Source organism: Lichenostomus cassidix, chromosome 2, assembly GCF_008360975.1.
Source record: "Lichenostomus cassidix isolate B80296 chromosome 2, HeHo_3.0, whole genome shotgun sequence".
In the NCBI taxonomy this organism is placed as follows: Eukaryota; Metazoa; Chordata; class Aves; order Passeriformes; family Meliphagidae; genus Lichenostomus; species Lichenostomus cassidix.
The window spans coordinates 43,328,018-43,347,334 of record NC_139482.1 but is presented as its reverse complement, the minus strand read 5'-3'; the positions used below and the strand labels follow the sequence as shown (position 1 = coordinate 43,347,334).

Below are 19,317 nucleotides of genomic sequence, written 5' to 3'. Positions count from 1 at the left end.
TCTCTGGCTGCAGGAGGGGACCCCTCTTTGCCAGCCCATCAGTGGAACCTGCCAAGTGCCACACCCACTGTTACAAATCCTAGTGCAAAAATTCCCCGTAGTTATCTGGTGCCTCAAACTTTTCCATTATGGAGGATTCCTAACACAGGTCCAAAGCTGAGTTCCTGTGTAGTACCAGCAAGTACCAGGCACTGCAGCTGTCAGTGTAGTGCTCCTGCATGCCTGAGGAAGGCAAGTGTATCGGTGCTGGGCAGTGTGGGACCACACATTTGTCACAGCTCTATGACATGCATCTGTTACTCGGAATGCAGCGAGCGCAGCGTGCGTTCTGCGAGGTGGTATCTACCTGCTTTAGAGAGCTACACAGAAGTTAGCAAGCTGCCTGACGCAGCAGATCTAAAGCCCACTTCTCAGGTGAAGGGGACTGCTGCCAGTTAGAAGGGAAGGAGAAGAGACACCTAAGGGAAGAGAAATAAGCAAGGGAAGTTTCAAGGGAAGTGCAAATAGCAAAGCAATTCGAAGCAAGACATAAGGCAGAATACAAGGTAAGAGGTTAAAAATAAAGCCTGGTTTTCATCTACACTCTGCATTTGTACAGCACCTTCATTCTACATTGGCAAGCACTTAAACATCAGGCAATTTAAAAGCAGCACAGGCCTCAAGGCAATTGGAAAGCTGTACTGCCCCCAGTCTTAAGCCTGACCACATCTAGTATAGTTTCCCTTCTTGGCCAGTAATCAGTCAGCATTTTCTTCCCATTTCTAAACTTACAGTACTTATGAAACACCAAGGAAATTCAGTACAACTTGAAACAGTTTCAGTGTTCTTTGTCAAAGACACATTAAACAGTACAAAACCCAGAAAACATTTGTTCAGAGCTAAAGCACAGAGTCCTGTGTGAAAAAATGCATTAAATGTTGCAATATACCTACTCTGAAAATTTAAGCAACTACTTCTAGAATGTGTAATTCCTGACTTTAAAGGCTCTTGTTTCATTTTCTTGAAATACATGCTAGTATCTTGCAAGAAAAACTTTGGCCATCTGATTTATACCTCATTAGTTCAGTTATGCTCAAAAGCTTTACCAAGATTCCTACATTGGGTTATGAGAAAGTTCCATGTGGAACATGGATGTGTCCACACTGGCTTGTCACCAATGACTTTAAAACCTTAGCTATGAGGCAAAACTTTTAAGACCAAATGTTTGTTCAGCTGACTGCTACTGAGGAGTCAGAAGTTTGCATCATGCGTTGTTTTACACAAGGTTTGCTGCAATGTCATTATTTGCTATATCTGAAATTATTTTATGGATAATGAAGTTTTGGACTGTGATACTGTGTCTGTCAAGTGCTGCACAAGTGAAGGAAGAACCAGGACTTGATTTGCTGTGACATAATTGATCTGGGATTATGTATTCACCATGCAAGGAAATTCCCATCAGTTGCTATCCTTAGTGTGCACACAGTGCACAGGCACACACAGCTAGAATGTTCTTCACTGCCAGTGGGACTAAGGTGGCACCTCTGAGGTGCCATTTCAATTCAGTGGCACCACCAGGGGACCCACAAAAGGTGCACCACTGCTGCAATGAAGTATATGCTGCAAGCTCCACATACAGGCACAAGGCCACCCTGGCAGGCCACTGATCTTGGCTGGAACATAGCCTCAAACTCCAGCCTATTAGCATTCCAACTTTTCCAATACTAGAACTACCTGCCTAACACTAAAGCAGTGTTAATTCACCAGCCAACTAACATAGGCAGTCTGAGTGATTTTGAAGACAGTTTACACATCCCTCCAACTGTGGAAAAACTTGTGTTCTAGAACTGAATAGACTGATCCTGAGAAAGCATGGAAAGCTAGTGTCATTCATCAGTTTCAATTACATCTCTGCTTTACCACTACAGAGTGCTTGCAAGTCTTGCCAGTGTCGAGATTCTACTCCTAAGTATGTACAGCAAAGACTATGCAGAGAAAGACATTCTCAACCAGCAAGAAGTTTACCTTTCAATAAGTGTTTTAAAAACTTACTGTATTTTTTACAGCACTGAATGTTCAGACCACATGATGGCACTAGATCTTGGGGATAAACAGTATCTCCAGAGTCCAGTATGACAATTAAGTAACAGTTCAGTATAATTCAGGACATAAACAGGAAAAAGTTACTAACCTGTGAGGTATCCTGATGTTTGTGTATCAGAAATGAACAAGTCGTGTTTCTGATCCTTGAAGGCACTCCACACAGAAGAACGAGACAGAATTTCATTTACCTACAGTATTTGAAGAGTAATGCAGTGAGCAAGTGCCATTTGTTATGCTCTACATGAACAAACTCATTTTCAAGAGCCAAACCATTCTGAAGGGATTACCAAAGAGCATGGCAATAGTTCAGCTTGCAATATGGAATTCGTGCACATTTCCAAGGAGACTTGCTTTGCCATGTGAGTTGTGCAGCTGAATGCATAATGCTCAGAAAAAGTCATTCAGTAGCTTCACTTTGTCCCTCATTCCCTAGTTAGGTGACAAAGAAAGGCAACCCCACAAGCAGCCACTTGCCACGCACCGACAGCTGAAGGAGAATAGGACTTTTCCTGTACTATAGCAAGATAGTGACTACTTGGAAGAAAGACCTATTTCCAGTTTCCTCTCCTTGAGAAAGATTTCACAAGAGGGTAAGAGAAAGGCATTAAAAACTTGCAGTTACTGGGACAAATTTACCTACTTAGACATCCACAAAGCTGCTACAGTTATGCATTTATTCAGAAAATGTAAAAGCAATTTATATTTATTACACAAGTTCTGAAGTGTTGTCAGTTAAAGCTAACCAGCTCATAGAATATTTCTGCACTTGGGACTTGTCTTTTTTATTAGTGTTCTTCACATGCACAGAACCAATGACTTCTCCACAAGAAAGAGATGAAAACATTTGAAATCATAATCATTTTGTAGCTGCAAGATGTTAACATTTTAGGTGGAAAGATGCACTTGACAGCCGAAAGATTAAATAAGGGATGTTCAGTTTGATCTACCAAGTGTCAAAGCTTGGTAGATAAGTCAGATAAGGACTTGTCAGTACTCACCTGTTCCCCGTACTGCAGGCTGCGAGACATGGATTTCAGAGTTTTAACAATCTGAGCTTTTGTTGCAGATGGGCTTTCCAAGTTCTCAAGACCAACACCTTCAAGCAGCTTTAGAAGATAAGGGACCAAATCTGCTTTCAAAGCCTGCAAACATACCCAAACGAGTTGTCTTAACACGGATTAGGAAGTTCCATATAGATGTTTTACATTACTAGCATTAGTGTGAACCAAAAGTGCCAACAGCTATTGCTACATATGCTAAGGCTAGTCCATTTTTCCTGAGCTGTATGAATACAAACAAGAGAAAGCAAAGATTCTGTCCAGCAGTTCTGCTCTGTCAAGGTGTAAACTCAGTTGAACTAGTTGGCATTCCACAACACTTTCTCAGTGGACACAGCACTGCCCTATGCATTAAGCTTCAATGCTCAGGTAACATCCTTGAACAGGTCTGCATTCTAGATAAAGAACTGACTTCACCAAAGCACATTAGTTTAAGTGTCCAGGAGGCTTTCTACATGCCATTTAAGTTGAACAGTTTAGATATACCCAAATATAAAAATACCACATTTTTACCATCTGAGAATGTACCACTTACTTGGGCTACTAAGTCAGTTTGTTCCTTCTGAAACATTCGATTTAGGGTTTCACAGGCTATCCCAACTATATCAGATCTCTTTTTCATCCCATTCATGAGAGGGCTAATGGTCTCTAGTGATGCCATTGCTCGAACACAAAGCTGTACAGAGACAAACATCCAGAGGACTTAATTTTATGCCAAGATTAATAGCTATTGCAGAAACGGTCAGCCAAGGCCATAAATTTCTCAGTGTTTTATCTGTCATTAATTAGTTACAGGTCCTGCTCATTTGTTACACATTTTTAATAGGTAGAATAATGCCCTTTCAGGAACACTAATAAACAACTCCAGCTATGCTTTTTCTCCCCCTCAAGCACTTAAAATGGTTCAGTACCTCATTGTCCGACAATATGTGCATGACACGAATGGCACTTTTAGGAATGGCATTGTTCTTGTGATTCATAGCCTGGATTATCTTGTGAAGATGACCAAGAGGAGGAACTTGATCAGCCAGCTGAGGCTGGGCACTGAACAGGCACACAGTTGCTGTGGTAATGGTTTCTAAAGTTTCCCCCTGCAGAAAGTTGAAGAGCAACAGAAAGTATAACTCAGTAAAGCCTTATATATCATAATAACAACATTTCTCACTTGCTCTGCATTAATAGATTTTTTTTCTCTAATGCTTTTGTATTACTTTGCTCTCAAAATGTTAAAATAACAAGAACATGATTATCAGCTCCAGTAGTGGCAGACACTCACTAGTTCCATGAAGACAGATCACACAGGAATTCCTAAGTGCTATTTCCAGCATCTAAAGAATCCGATATCTGCCCAAGTCACTTGGTGGAAGATGACAGCATGGATGTTCAGGCTGACCACCTGAATTCCTAAAGGGTTCTGCAGTCTGTGCAGAAGCACTCATCGTGCCTTGTGTATTCTGCATGCCTCTACAAACTGTTATCACATCTTTGTAATAAAGATGTCTCTTTTATTCAACACAAACGTTAGTTTCCATCCTGCAAGTCTAACCCAGAATCTGCTGAATACTGTTTAAAAATTATTTTTTAAATTGTACCACATTTTCCATTCTCATTACACTAACTGTTAGGTGGCAGCCTTCTTAGGCCACATACCTTACACCAGATTAAGAAGTTAGTATTAGAGATGGAGAACAGAAGTGTCAAGAGCTGAAAACTTCTAGGCAGTGTTGAACAAGTACCCTTTTCTTACGTTGGTCAGTCATGGAATGATTAAGACACTTCATAAGCCTCATCTCTAGCCAAAATAATTTTCTAAGACTTAACTGAAGCTAATTCTATGACTTCAGGGACTTTTAAAGCCTTGACTCATGTTCAGAAGTTGCCTAAACATATCAACATGCTTTAACAGAGTCAAAAAGCAGACAAAAAGCCCCATTCATGATGAGAATAAAGTGTGAGGATCTAAGGTAATCAGACACTTAATGACTAGGTGCTTAAGAATGCTAAACACATTCAAAGAGTAGAATCAAAAAAAATCATCTTACATGGGGGTTATTTTTCTCCAGTAGTTCAGTAAACTTTTCCAACAGTGCAATGAGAAATTCTCTCGGTTTCCGTAAAACCCAGGCCGGCTGGGCAATAAAAATCCTGAGGAAGACTCCCCCCACTGAAAGTTCACCTTCTGCCTCACCATACACCACAGCAAAGTCTTCAGGCAGCTGTTGAATTGTAAAGCAGAAGTTATTGGCAAGGGTATTTGTAAGAGCTAAAAGTGTTTCTCTAAGTGGTCTCTAGAATGAGTTACCTAAGTTTATTCTCCAAAACAGAGCTGCAAGAGTGCAAGAGCAATAAACCCTTCACACCTTGAAAGAACATGAGGTAAGAAGAGACTGTAGAAAAAACAGTGCAGTGCAGCCAGTACAATGAACCTTTCTTTCAAAGAACGCAAGTAACTGAACCTACAACTGCAATAGTGACAAAACCTAGTTCAAGAGAAGTAGCAGCAACAAAGGCTGATGATACAACAGCCTTTTCCTTCCTTTCTTGCACACTTCAGGGAAAGGTTTCTCACCAATCTAGGGAAGTTACCAGTTTTCCTCCGGATCAAAATAGCCATTGCGATGTGATTAGAAACTGGTTTAATGTTGAACTAGAGCATCACTGGGAGGAAGTCATGTCTGGCCTTTCACAGATATTGGCAAACACTACATACTGGAACATCTCACTGATGGGCCTTATTCATAGAAATGGTTTAGGACATTTTTTTCTTGAGACTCAGTGACTTAAAAGTTACTGCACATTTACCGACAGCAAGTTTACTACAGCTATGTAGTGACAGGACTTTTTCAACAAACCAGTATTTTCCTTTGTCGCTAATTTTTGATGAGTTTCATAATTACCTGAACTATCAGAACATTCAGAGTATGCTGACAGTGGTTTTACCAGTAAGTGTCTAATTCCAAGGTACAAGTAGCAAAAAAAGCATCAATTCAACATTAAACCAGTTATGTTTTCAGTTATGAACAGCTGTGTTCACAGCATAGCAGTGAATTCCTGTTAGTATTTTCAGAAAAAAGCCTATTATCACCTGGCTTATAGCCTTCCTGGACACACTCAAAACAGAAATAGTATACTTTTTACCTTCCAGTTTGTGTCAGGGTTGTCCCTCTGAAGTTTAAAGTGCCTTTAAAAAGAAAGGAAGTTTTAATGAGCAGTAAAAGCAGCAGTTGTCTTTCCTACTTGACACCTCAGTCTCTCTCCATCACTGTAAAGTAGTTTCAGTCTCTAAATCCCATTCTCTCCCCATTGTATCCCTCCAAATCTTACATCAGTGAGCAAATACCTGGACTGCACACAAACTGCACCTGCATCACTGAGTTACAGGTACAATACACAAACAGTGAACAAGTTTCTTTTCACTGAAGTCTGGCTTGCAAGAATTCTACGTTTTACAGGCAAAGCCCTTGTCTCCCAGTTCTTCTACAGCAACTCTGGTTTACTGACACTAAGAGAGTGTCTCAGTTAAAGATAACTGAGCCAGTAGGTTTCCACATACTCAAGCATCATTTCTCGAACTGTTGTTGACACTCTCTCCCTGGAGCTGTCATTCCAAATTAATTCTGGATTTTCATGAGTTCCCTCAAAGATATGAACAGCAGCTTCAGGGTTGTCTCTCATGGCATCCATGAAGACTCCAGGTAAAAATTTCATTAGTGTAATTCTAACCTAGAAAGGATGAACATAAATGACTTTTAGTGTATCATAAGACAAACTAACTGACAAACAGAGAACTCCACGAAGTTCAACTATCTGTAATGCTAGAACTGTCAACTGCTGGATCGCAACACCACAAAATAAAATGCCATCATTTCAATCAGCAACACCCAATGGAATATAGGTCTCTAATGTTAAAGAGAAATGAAAACCAAACTGCTTATACAAGTTACTGTAAATACAACAGCTTCTAGAAGTCTGCTCACAGATTTAAAGTTAAATTATTTTGAAAAAGCCAGATTGCTCTTTACACGAATATTTCAGATACAGAAGAGGGGTTTTGTTGCTTATCTTTAGAGAGATGCAGGTAATATGAAGATAAGAGTTCCAACATGAGCTGTTAAGATTCTTACCTTTGGACCCACCAGTTTATCTGCAGTCATTTTGGCAAAAAGCTCTGCCGTTTGGGCTCTGACCTGTGGATGAGTTGAGTTGCAAAACATATCTAGTAAGTAGATTAAAGCACCTGTAACAAAGAGATAGGAAACATTCAATATTTCTTTTCTGGTCACAAGTAGAATAAATTCTCCAATCCCACACTGATTATCCTAAAGGGAAGAGTGGCCACTCTATCCACTTTAGGCCCATTGTTGCAGAAACACTTGCTTTCAGTGTAGTACTGTACCTTTTGCCATGGCCTCTTTAATTATTTTTGTGCTAGATGTCAAAGCATACAAAGTTTCAAGGACAAGCTGCCGACCTGTCAAAATAAAAAGCATTAAGAATTTCATGTCACATAGACTATTAACTAATCAAAGATAAATGTAACTGATCTTAACAGAAAACTGTATCAAATATGCAACAAAGCTTAAGGCAATTATAAGCTTAGGGATTTCTGGCTAAACTAAGTAATGTCAAATCAGTTACACATGCTAGTACACCATAACTTCTTAATTAGATGATTATTAGCTAAATTCCCAAGAACAATTTGTCAATGGGACACTACACAATTCAAAAGTAATCACAGTATCTGCAATTTGTATGTTTTAGGTCACACGTTTCAGACAAAAAACCGGTCACATACAACATTTTTGTAAATCATCCTTGTTAGCTTTGGATATGATTGTCACTAATATTTAAACCAGTAGACAGAACAGAAGTGACTTAGCTGCTTATCATGGGGCCCATGTGATGACAGAGCTGGTCTAAATTTTTGCAGTTGTTTAAAAACCAACCTGTTTCTATTCCTGCTTCCTGTCATCATCTTTAAAGAAAAAAGTGATGATTCCTGTTTAGTAACTCTGCTTTTCTTATCTGGCAGGGGAATAAATAATAGCTGAAGAGTATTATTCATTAGGACTGGGCATAGAAACACTATGTTTCCCTGAGGATCTATTGCAGTACTGTCTTCACTGCTCTCATTAACAGCTGAGCAACTGGAAGGGAGCACAGCAACAGCTGGGAAGCCTGAGGAAAGCTTTGCTCTGATATATAGCTGTTCTTACTGTAGCTTCTAACCCAGCTCTCTATGCTACAAAGCTAACAAGGCTGTTTTAACCTAAAACTCAGTGCTAAGCTCAGCCAGCTGCATTCTAATTTCTGAGCTGGAAACCCTTTGGCTTGCAAGATGGAGAATCATATGGTACATACTTGAAGGTAAGGAATGCAGGAGTGCCAGTAAGTTAGAAAGAACCATTGCCTCAGCAATGTTGTTAACACATTCTTGATTACTTGTTACTATGTTCACTACCTGCAAGAGATCAGAAACAGCACTTGATTAAATTCCAGCTATTAAGACACTTCTCAGAAAATGGAGTGTATGAAGTCAGTCACCTCATTGGCCATTATAGCTCATATTTACAGCATTTCTTCCTGTCACCAAATTGTCTTGTCTCTTCAGGAAAGAACGATGCGAAAACACAGGCACGAAGCTATCGTGTTCCTCCAAAGAGGAACTGACACCTTGGAACCCCAATCCTAATATCTTTTAGATGCTACTCTAACAGCTACACAATCAGGTTTGTTTATGGTGACTATGTAAAGCATCCAGACAGGGAGGATGGGAGTTTGTGGGAGTTTGTTTGGTTTTTGGTTGGTTGGGTTTTTTTACCTCTAGAGCCAACTGCTGCACCAGGCCAGCTCCATGAACACGCAGAAGGGAGAATATCAACTTAAAGTGCCCTATGCATTCACACTCAGAACCTGTAAGAAACAAATAAGTTACGCTCCCTTTTAGCCAAAGCATTCACTGAAGGCTGTCCCAATCTCACATTTCACTGTACAGAGAGATGTTAAAGACTACACAGCTGTATGTGGTCTGCCACAGTAGTTTTAACAGCTCATTCTGGACAGCACCTGCTACAGAGAAAATTATGAACTCCTCTCTATTAATGTAGCTTCCACAGAGTTTCAGATCAACAATATTTCAAAAACAAAGGATATCTCCCCTCTCTAAGGAAAGTAACTGTTGTAGCTCTTGGACTACCTAGTTACTTGCATTCTTACAAAACAAGTGAACAAATTCCATAACTTCATTTATCACTGATCATCAATACATCTTGTGTTCAAATATGCTTGCCCTTTCAGAATGTCCCAGCTCAGAGCAAGGTTGCTATCTCCAGCAGGAACAGCTGGCTCCAGGGTTATAATTGCAAACACAGGGAACATCCTAATCCTCTACTATTAGATGGCACAAAAGTAACATCATTTGCTTTTAGAAGTCGCACATAAGACAATAGGAAAACATCCCAATTATTTGTCTGAGGCTTTTCCAGTCTGCACATTGATGTCTCCTAATAAAACTTTGCTGGTATTAGCTGCCCACTCTCAAGAGCATCTTCTCCTCTTGCTTTACTAATGCTCTAACACAGGTGCCATTTGGGTGTTTACTAGCATGCAGTACTCAGCTCAAGGAGGTTTTTTTGATACAAGGAAGTTTAAAAACCAGTTAAAGATTCTTTGAAGGATTACTGAAAGTTTCTTTCAAGAGATTTAAATCTTCCTAGCAACAGCAGGCTCGAATTAGATAAAACCCAATGATTCAGAGATAAAAAGAGATAAGGCTTGAATTCAACCCAAATTTTTAATGTATCTACAGCTAATATTCTGCAGGTAAGGACAAAATAGCAAGCTTATATGGCTTGCCAGAAATGTTAAGGTCTGTCAGCCAGCAAAACAAGCTTCCATCTCACTGGAAGATGAAGACTATAGAAGCCCACAGTTTTTAAGGTGATCCACAGAAGAGTGTAATTGCGGAAGTTCAGTTTTAAGCTTACCTGGGTTGTGCTTTATCACATTTCTCAGAGCCTCCAGGGCCATTTCAACTCTCCGTAAGCGATCTCCATGTTGGTTGGACTCCACTTTCCCAGTCTGAGTTATTGCCATTAGCGTATGAAGATACTGTGCTTGTGACCCCACGTAATCCAGGAGGCTTGCAGCAAATGCTTTAGGAAGCTTTAAAGTAGAGATGACAGCATTTTTAGCTGTGCGATGCAACAGTACCCATAATAGAAGAAAATGTACCCAAGTAACTTCTCCTATATTTCACATATTCCTTTCTTCCAGACACTGGCAACACTTCTCTATGATCACTCTAACATCTGGATCACATTAATCCTATTTCTATCTAAATGTACCCTTAAAGAGCTGCCACTACTCCAACAGGTGTGTGTTTGCCCATATATATAGCTGGATTGTAAAACCAGTAGGCAGAACCACCACCTCCTGGAACTGCTGAGTCAACCCACGTGTCTGCATCACAAGCTTGTAGAGAGAAGTCGAAGACATCTGAAGCAGCACATCTTATGACAGACTCATTCTTTTAATTTATTCTGCTCCAGTAAAGAGCTCTCTCAGAACATGCTAATCTTGAGAGAAATTTCCATAAGATTTTGTATTTTCTCCATTCTGTTTACACTGACAGATAAACAGGAAGAAGTAACATTCCAAACACTAGTTTCAACAGGAAGATTTTTAGCTACATCTCACCTCAAGTTGGAAGGTAGGGACCTCATTGTAGACTCTAACAAAAATCTCTCCAACAATAAGTTCCTTTGCATGGTCACTGAAGACAAAGTCAGATCCATAGCTCTTGTCACAATCACCCTTTAAGCAGAGATAAGCAGCACAAGCTCAGACAGAAAAGAATCTTGTAGAAAGTGTAAAGCTATAATCCGATAATGAAATATGCAATACTTGAACAGAAAACTTTATGTTTTAGCAAGTCAAAAGCTCAGACTGAAACATAGCAAGAAATAAACAAGCAAATTCTTAGTTTTTTTAAAATTTTCTTTTAAAAACTACTGAATCAAGAAAGTGACTTGGGAGTAGACATCAATGGATACTTCTATTAACCATACCATTGCATCCCAAGCAGATATAAGAAAATACGAAACTGATTTTTTTTTAAATAGTGGGATTTAAAATACAGAGTATCTTACTCTCTTAATCATGCTTTCTTGTTGAGATTCCAAAAACTCAAGTAATTCAGCTCTTGTCCCATTGTTCCAGATCAAGTATGGGTTCTCTGTGTTACTGTTAAGCATCTTCAGAGTCTAAGAAAAGGAATTTACACCATGTAACACATTTACAACAGTTTCAGATCATTATGCACAGTAATCAGGATGTTCCACAATATTAGTCAATCCAATCTCATTAGCAACTAGACCAATTACATAAGCAAGTTTAAAGTGTGAAATTTCCCATATTAGAAAAACACACTGGAAAAACAGTATGTGAAAGTTATGTGGTAGAGTACAATCTATATTTTAGTTTTCTCTTTAGTCTGCTCTGAGACACGCTTTAGATTCTCCATCCACTTTTGACAGTAAACAGCAACTATCTGCTGTATCTCTTTATAGATAAGATAGCCTGGCACCACTTTTAAAGAGTGAAGCATAACCTTTGTTCTCCATCACCATTATATCCTTAAGCCTTCAATGATTAACTCAACCTCTTTATTCCTACATTTGTTTCACAAATATTATTTTATAAGGCACTGTTCCTGTCCATAGTGTTTGAGGCTGAACCAGTTCCTTTCCCCTGCAGTTACCGCAATTGCAAAGAAAAATCCCACTGCTGTTCTCAGTACCAAGTTGGTCTGAGAGAGTTCAGCATTTTAGAAGTGACCAGGTACTCCTTTCAAAAAATGACTAGAGAAAGTTTTGGCCAACAGATGCTCACCTCAGTTGGACTGACCACTGCAAGTTTTCTTGCAATATAGGGTGTCAGCATTCCAGCCAAGCTTTTCCTGATTGTTGGGTTTTCAGGGGTAGCTTGTTCTTCAGAAAGATAACCTCCAAGACGACTCAAGGCCAGGAGGCTGAGCTTAGCAAGGCTATTTGCTACCTCCTGAAAAACAGAGATAGTTTGAGAAAACCCTTTGCTTTCTTCTGATAGCAAAAATTTACTTTTATATTGTTTGCTGTAGATTAAAAGTCTCTTGCATTAAGTCTATTAGAAACCATGCGTTTTGGAAGCTTTAACATTTGAACTCTTGAAAAAAATATAAAAAAACCAACACTCAAAGACTTTTTATTTACCACTCCACAAAAATTCTCTTCCAAAACTCTCAACAATGTTACATGCAATTCAATGATTCTAACAAATATTTGAATACACTTGGTCTGTTAGTAAGAGACGGCAAACAACAGCCACTGGTTGTTGAAAGCACCTTGGTAACATTACCTGGTGGTTTGAATCTTCACTTTTCTGAATCCCACTCTCCTCCAGCGTATAGTCATAGTTGAAGAGGTAACCCAGTAAGTACCAGAGAACTCCAGCTTGGAACAAGTGTGTTTGTAGCCAGTAATCTAAGGCAAAGGAGCTAACACACTCCACTCCTAAAGCAGCTACTCGTGGTATGGTCTGAGGGAGAAAAAAGCAGTTTGCCTTAGTACCTGTAACCAAAGGACGCCAACTGGCTTCCTTACCCAAGATTTAAAGCCAGAATTTGCTAATTCTGCAGCACTATCTAAGCAGCACAAAGACGAAAACTGAAGAAGACATAGTATCTGCAGCTGAAGTATTTGGTAACCAACAACACAGCTAATTAGTCAGCATCCTTCAAAGGGAAGTGTACTTGAATAGTTATTTCACATGATTAGCAAGAAGCATTGATGAACTGACAGAAAAACTATTCAAAACTGAGGCAGAGATTCCCAGGTGAGTTTTCTATGACAATACATGTGTCCTGCAGGAACTAAAGAATATACAGACAATTACTGTAATCTGGGTTTAGTGTCCTGTTTTCATGTACCTCACATGAAAAGTTCAAGACAAGCTTTCCTTTCTTAATTCAGACAAAATTCAGCATTTATATAACATGAGGCAAGTTCAAAACAGCTAAATGGAAAGAAAACTTCTTGAATACTGTTCCCAGAGTCTATGCTGATTTCGAAGTCTATCTGCTTATGTAAGATCCAGTTGCAGTACTTTCATCTGCAGATTTAGTAGAGTAAGGCAATCTTCCAGACTTGTCAGTTAACAGACACAAGTAGCTGAATCTTTAGAGTGGCTGAAGTTTAAATCTACTAAATAGATTCAAATACAAGTGTTGAAACAAGGCAGCTGAGTTCTGTTTCTCATGACTGGCTGGGATCTTACAGAAGGGTTTGACTAGTCACTGCAACAATGAGGAAAGGCTGAGAAAAATGGGTTTGCTCAGCCTGGAAAAGAGAAGGCTCCTAAGTTGCCTAATTGTGGCCTTCCAGTACCTGAAGGGTGTCTACACAAAAGAAGGAGAGGGACAATTTACAAGAACATGGAGTAAGAGGACAAGGGGAAAGACCTTCAATCGGAGAGACAGTAGGTTTAGATCAGACACTAAGAAGAAATTCTTTACAACGAGGGTGCTGAGGCACTGAAACAGAAGTTGTGGATGCCCCAATCCCTGGCTTTCTCTTCAAGGCCAGGTTGGATGGGGCTCTGGGCAACCTGGTCTAGTGAAAGGTGTCCCTGCTCATAGCAGGCAGTTTGGAATTAGATGAATTTAAGGTCTCTTCCAACGCAAATCATAATATTATTTTATGATTGTCTTATCTGCCCTAAAAGCAGAATATTCCTCTGAACATTTAACAGTTACACACCCATTCAAGACAAAGGAAAGGAGCACTTACCTTGCCATAATACAGTAGTCTACAGAGGTCCTTAATTATGTTAGGCATTTCTGTAATCTTCTCTCTGCATTCCTCAAACTGAGCTGCTACACTGTAACACTTACTAATGTATCCACATACCTACAAAACACAGTATTTTACTGGTCCAAAGTGGATGAAAAATGCATATTTACAACAGTATTTTTAATATGTAGCATACTACATCACTACTTTTATTATATACACACACATTTGTATTTATATTATACATATACATACACTATGTAGTCTTCTGTGAAGACAATACACTCAGTTAAAACTGCTGCAACTTACCTGTACAGACATATCATCTGGTTTGCTAGAACGAGTCAAGACTGCTACACAACGATTAAATGCTTCTTGCAATACCTGTGAGGATGGGATGATGCACAAGTTCAGTCACAACATAAAGGTCATCAAACAAAACATGAGATGGTAAAGCCATTTTTAATGACTGAAGGGAAACATTTGACAAAAATCTGCAGCTTGCTCAAATGGTCTGTAGTGCAAAATTCCTTGCAAGTGCTGGTAATAACCTTTGATGCTTTAAGAGTTGACAGCCTTCTCACATATGAGCTAATACCTCAATCAGTGTGCAGATGACACTAAGTTGTGTGGGAGTGTTGATCTGCTGGAGGGCAGGAAGGCTCTACAGAGGGATCTGGACATGCTGGTTCAATGGGCTGAGGCTGACTGTGTGAAGTTCAACAAGGTGAGGTGCCAGGCCCTAATCTCAGGTCACAACAACCTCTGGCAGTGCTAGAGGATGGGGGCAGAGAGTCTGGAAAGCTGCTGGGCAGAGAAGGACCTGGGGATATTGGTCAACAGCCACTGAACATGAACCAACATGTGCCCAGGTGGCTGAGAAGGCCAATGGCATCCTGGCCTGTATCAGCCATAGTGTGGCCAGCAGGACCAGGGCAGTGATTGCCCTCCTCTGCTCAGTGCTGGTGAAGCTGCGTCTCAAATCCTGTACTTGCTTTTGGGTCCCTCCCTACAAGACAGATATTGAGGGGCTGGAACATGTCTAGGGAAGGGCAACAGAACTGGGGAAAGGTCTGGAGTACAAGTCTAATAAGGAGCAGCTGAGGGAACTGGGGCTGTTTCACCTGGAGAAAAGGAGGATCAGGGGTGACCTTATCACTCCCTACAACTGCTTGAAAGGAGGCTGTAATTAGATGGGGATTGGTCTCTTCTCCCAATGACCAAGAGGACATGGCCACAAGTTGTGCCAGGGACAAGCTGCACAGTGAAGTGGCTGATTCACCACCCCTGAAGGCATTTAAAAAACATGCAGATGTGATTTAGCAGGACTTGCCAGTATGGGGATTAACAATTGGACTCAATTTTCAAGGTCTTTACCAATCTAAATGGTTCTAATACTGTAATATGTGCAATAACAAGCCCTTCTGCTCAAGTGACTTGCTCACATTGATCTATTCTTTCACACACAAAACACGTAAGTTCTCTGCAGAGTTTTGTAAAGGTGTTGAGAAGCTTCATTTGTAGCTTGCTTATCCACAGTTCAACAGAAAGCAGGTGTCTCAAGACCCAAAGTGATTCCCAATTGCATCTGACATCCTATGCATTGAGGATATAAGATTTCTAGCTATGGAAGAATTAGACTAAAAAAAAAGTATTTCAATGTTTACTTGCATTTACCTCAATTCCACTCTCTCTCCTCAGTTCTTCTGCATTTAATGCTGAACAACTGACAGTATGAAAGGCAAGTTCTGTAGCAGCCGGCAACAGAGGAGATTCTTTGGAAAACAAAAGGTCATCTGATGTTTCAATGGTAATGGTCTTTATCAGCATAGGATAGCCAGCATATTTGTAAGGTTTCAAATCTGAAAGAGGAAAAAATGTCCAGGTTTACGTATATGCAGAGTCGAAGCAATTTCAGCCACCACAAAATTATCAGTGGAAGATACATCAGATACATAAGGGCTAGGTGTCAAAGAAAGCCAACACCTGGTATATCTGGAGCAAGACTGAGCAGTCCACACAATCTGACTCCTCGTCACATAGATCTGTTCATGCCATAAGCTAACAGAGCTTCACAGAAAGGACTCATTTTTAGATCAAAAAGACTGATCTCCAGCTCAGTAAATCCCCAAGCTCAGAGCCTTCCCAATGATGCTTATCTCTCTGCAGAGAAATGCAAGTATAGCTTTGTGTCTTAGGCCAGGATTAACTAACAATAAGCCTGTAAGGACCTTGTCCAGTTTGACACAACAATTTAAAGTTTGAAACTCTATTTTTCATTCCTGTAGAATTCAGCAGTGCTAAAGAATAATTTTTCATACGGAGCCAACTGCAAGCCAACACGTTTAAGTCTATACCAATGCTGTCATTTCCTCCACACAACTGACAGAACTATGATTGCATGTGAGGTTCTTAGTTTACCATTATAATATAACACTTCTGCAGCAAAACACTGTTGGCTCTGCAAGACTTGGATATAGCAGCAGCTGCCAGCCTGGGACTGTAGCTGGAGCCAAGCGTTAGAGTACCCCTCTTTCCCAACTGAACAATGAGATAGGTTATGCTGCAGCACACTCACCAGAGGACTCTAACATTGGTCATAATTTCTGCAAGAATATCTCATTGTTAATAGCCAGATGAGTGTAATCTCATGTGTAACCAGCACCTGGGTGACTGAGTATTAGTGAGGATTTTTCTGCATAGACAGAATTCTCCGTACAGATGAATTCAAACTGATTAGTACTGGAGTAGAGAACTTCAAAGAGCTATTCATGCTGGTTTGAATTAAGTTTTACTGCAGATTAATTAATGGAATAATTTCATGGAAGAAAAAGTCCTGTTTTGAAGCCCTATACCATAGCTACATAACGCTGCGGCAACTCAGAAATCAGATCAAAGCACAGACTGAAGAACAGAGATTAAAGCTGACCAAAGTGACCACTAAAGAAATGGACATAAAACACTGCTCTGAGGCAGCATGCTTACCTTCCTTATGCCTGTTGAAGAGGATGCTTTGAGTTTTCAAGATCAAAATTATGTTTTCTGGATCTGGCCCATCTATCACCTTGGCAGACTTTGTGCATAGAAACTCATAGGCTTTATTAACTTTTTCAAACATATCCTACAAATAAAGAGGAATAGTCACAAAATTTGTTGAGAATCCTCTAAATTACTGAAGCATCAGTTTAAATGCAGGTAAAATAAAGCATTCCAGATTATTACCAAGAGCACCAGTTTTGTTGCCTCACTGCATATCAGAAAATACTGCAAACAATACTGGTTCATAGGTTAGTTTTGACTCCTGAACTCTGCCCTAAGCAAGAGACTTAAACTAAGTCAATTCTACTGTGCCAAAAGCAGTAAGCACAGCTGGACTGTGAGAATGGGCAGAGGATGCAGTCAGTCTCTAAAGGGAACAAACAGCTTGTTTAGGTCCTGCCTTACTCTCTGCAGAAGACCACTTCTGAGATGTGAATCTGATCTAACTGCATCAGTTTACTGCAGAAATCCTAAATCCATGAATGCCATTTCTTAAATTATTCATCTGCAGCATTAACCTGTATTTTAGTATTCACCCAGGGCATACCTTTCAAAAGGAAGAAAGAAAATTTAAGTGTGTGTTTCAAAATTCTTAATACATGAAATAGCTGAATTTGTCCCCATTTTATTAACACCATAAATTTGTGCTGTACATACCCTGCCTTCTGGATTCTTGTCTGGGTGATATTTTTGAGCCAGCCTGAAATAAGCTTTCCTGATCTTGCTTTCATCATTTCTGCAATAAAACAAGTTCCATTAATTACACTGAGTGACAAAAAAATCAAAAACAACCACAGCAAAAACAGCCTGGGTTCTGACAACAGTACTAACAGTAACTGCAACTGAGTGAAAACTACAAAGCTCTCCTATATCCATCTGAAATACCTGCTTCATCATCTTACACTGAATGGGGGAGTAATCATGTGGTCACAGAACAAAAAAAAATTTTAGAAATTTAAAGTATTTTTAAATACATCTCTTGTACATAGTATACTAACCAGAAGGTGCTCACAGTCCCTGAATGTTTTAAATGAAGAATCTAAATGAGCTACAAATGATAAAAGTCAGTATTTCACGGTTTGCAGTGAGTGCACTGTTCTTGAAGGTTATTGTTAGTTCTCTTCTAAAGAGACCTGAAGTCAGAAACCGGTGCCAAGATGGGAGGCAAAAGATTCTAAGGATATAATCACCAAGAAAAATGGTAATACGTGAGAGGGAGAAGAATGATTAGAGAAAAAAGCTTCACTTTGAACATATTCAAGTTCTGCCATATTCTTTGTTCACTATGGTTGTGTCTAAAGCTTGTCCTTTAAAACAGCAGAGCCTAAAGCATTCTTTTCCTCCTTTTCAGCTTATCTAAACACTTTTACAATGATTCTCTCAAACACTGGAATTGTATTTCCAAGCTTTGTTTCTTTTTAGCCAAGCAATCTTCCACTGTGAATGAAGAAGGTGCTCTATGTGACTGACCTGGTACCACTAAGCATTTCCAAGTACTAAGGTAAGAAAATTCAATTTGTTCAGTGCATGGAGTTTATATACAGTAGTTATACAAGTTTAAATCCTGAAAACAACTTACTGGCCTTGTCCTCTGGGTAGATTAAGAACTTCATAAGCATCATCTATTGACATGGTAGGTGGCTTCTTTTCCACCTCCTTCTTCCAAGCTTCTAGGGTATCTTTCAACAGTTTAACCTAAATAATTACCATTTATTAGTGCTTCATTTATGCTGACACCAGTACACACAATTTTTAATACAGTGGTGTTTTATTCATGAATCCTGTATTTTATTCAAGGTAAAAGCTTAAAATTAAGATGACTATGTAAGAGTCAAATTAGAAGATGAAAAATCACAGATAAAATGCTGTTCACATCTTGATACTATAAAAACTGCAAAGCTGCAAGAATAAACAAAGCTGCTTAGACAGATCTCGTCCATAGACTTGTACCAAGAAAATCTCATCACTTCAGTTAATGTACTGACACGTTAGCTTGGTTTCTTGTGCAGCATGGACAAATATGAACCCCAATGTCATGATTCCCATTGCCCCTCCCAAAATTAGGTTCACTGAAACACTCTCTGAAGTTTCTTGGATGCTGTACTTTGCCATTTAAGTAGTCACAAGAAGGATATATTTATGGGGTTGCTATATGGAAAGAACACTATGCTGCTTCAAGATAAAGTAGAGTTTAAATGTATTTAGGTTTGGACCTAAAATTCAGGATAAAGCAGTTACTTACAACAAACCTAGCACTTGATTTCCTTAATATTTATTACAAATCCCACTTTTAGAACCAGAAGATCAAA

The 19,317-nt window shown here is 39.5% G+C and overlaps 1 protein-coding gene across 5 annotated transcripts in view; it reads right to left on the bottom strand.

Moving 5' to 3' along the window:
* DNAJC13 (DnaJ heat shock protein family (Hsp40) member C13) overlaps positions 1-19,317 on the bottom strand; it is a 57,555-nt gene that overhangs the window by 1,910 nt on the left and 36,328 nt on the right. For 4 of the 5 annotated variants that reach the window (XM_085051262.1, XM_085051261.1, XM_085051263.1 and 1 more), the window contains 22 exons: positions 18,588-18,703; positions 17,666-17,744; positions 16,955-17,090; positions 15,647-15,831; positions 14,279-14,353; positions 13,967-14,086; positions 12,537-12,716; positions 12,033-12,200; positions 11,291-11,404; positions 10,839-10,955; positions 10,127-10,304; positions 8,962-9,053; positions 8,502-8,601; positions 7,537-7,611; positions 7,265-7,377; positions 6,694-6,863; positions 6,279-6,321; positions 5,183-5,356; positions 4,052-4,231; positions 3,676-3,816; positions 3,081-3,224; positions 2,171-2,270 (listed from right to left, as the gene is read on the bottom strand). In XM_085051262.1, coding sequence (XP_084907388.1) covers positions 2,171-2,270; positions 3,081-3,224; positions 3,676-3,816; positions 4,052-4,231; positions 5,183-5,356; positions 6,279-6,321; positions 6,694-6,863; positions 7,265-7,377; positions 7,537-7,611; positions 8,502-8,601; positions 8,962-9,053; positions 10,127-10,304; positions 10,839-10,955; positions 11,291-11,404; positions 12,033-12,200; positions 12,537-12,716; positions 13,967-14,086; positions 14,279-14,353; positions 15,647-15,831; positions 16,955-17,090; positions 17,666-17,744; positions 18,588-18,703 — 2,800 coding nt within the window. Of the gene's footprint in view, positions 1-346; positions 459-2,170; positions 2,271-3,080; positions 3,225-3,675; positions 3,817-4,051; positions 4,232-5,182; positions 5,357-6,278; positions 6,322-6,693; positions 6,864-7,264; positions 7,378-7,536; positions 7,612-8,501; positions 8,602-8,961; positions 9,054-10,126; positions 10,305-10,838; positions 10,956-11,290; positions 11,405-12,032; positions 12,201-12,536; positions 12,717-13,966; positions 14,087-14,278; positions 14,354-15,646; positions 15,832-16,954; positions 17,091-17,665; positions 17,745-18,587; positions 18,704-19,317 lie in introns of all 5 variants that reach the window. The other variant, XR_014849826.1, reaches the window with a different exon arrangement.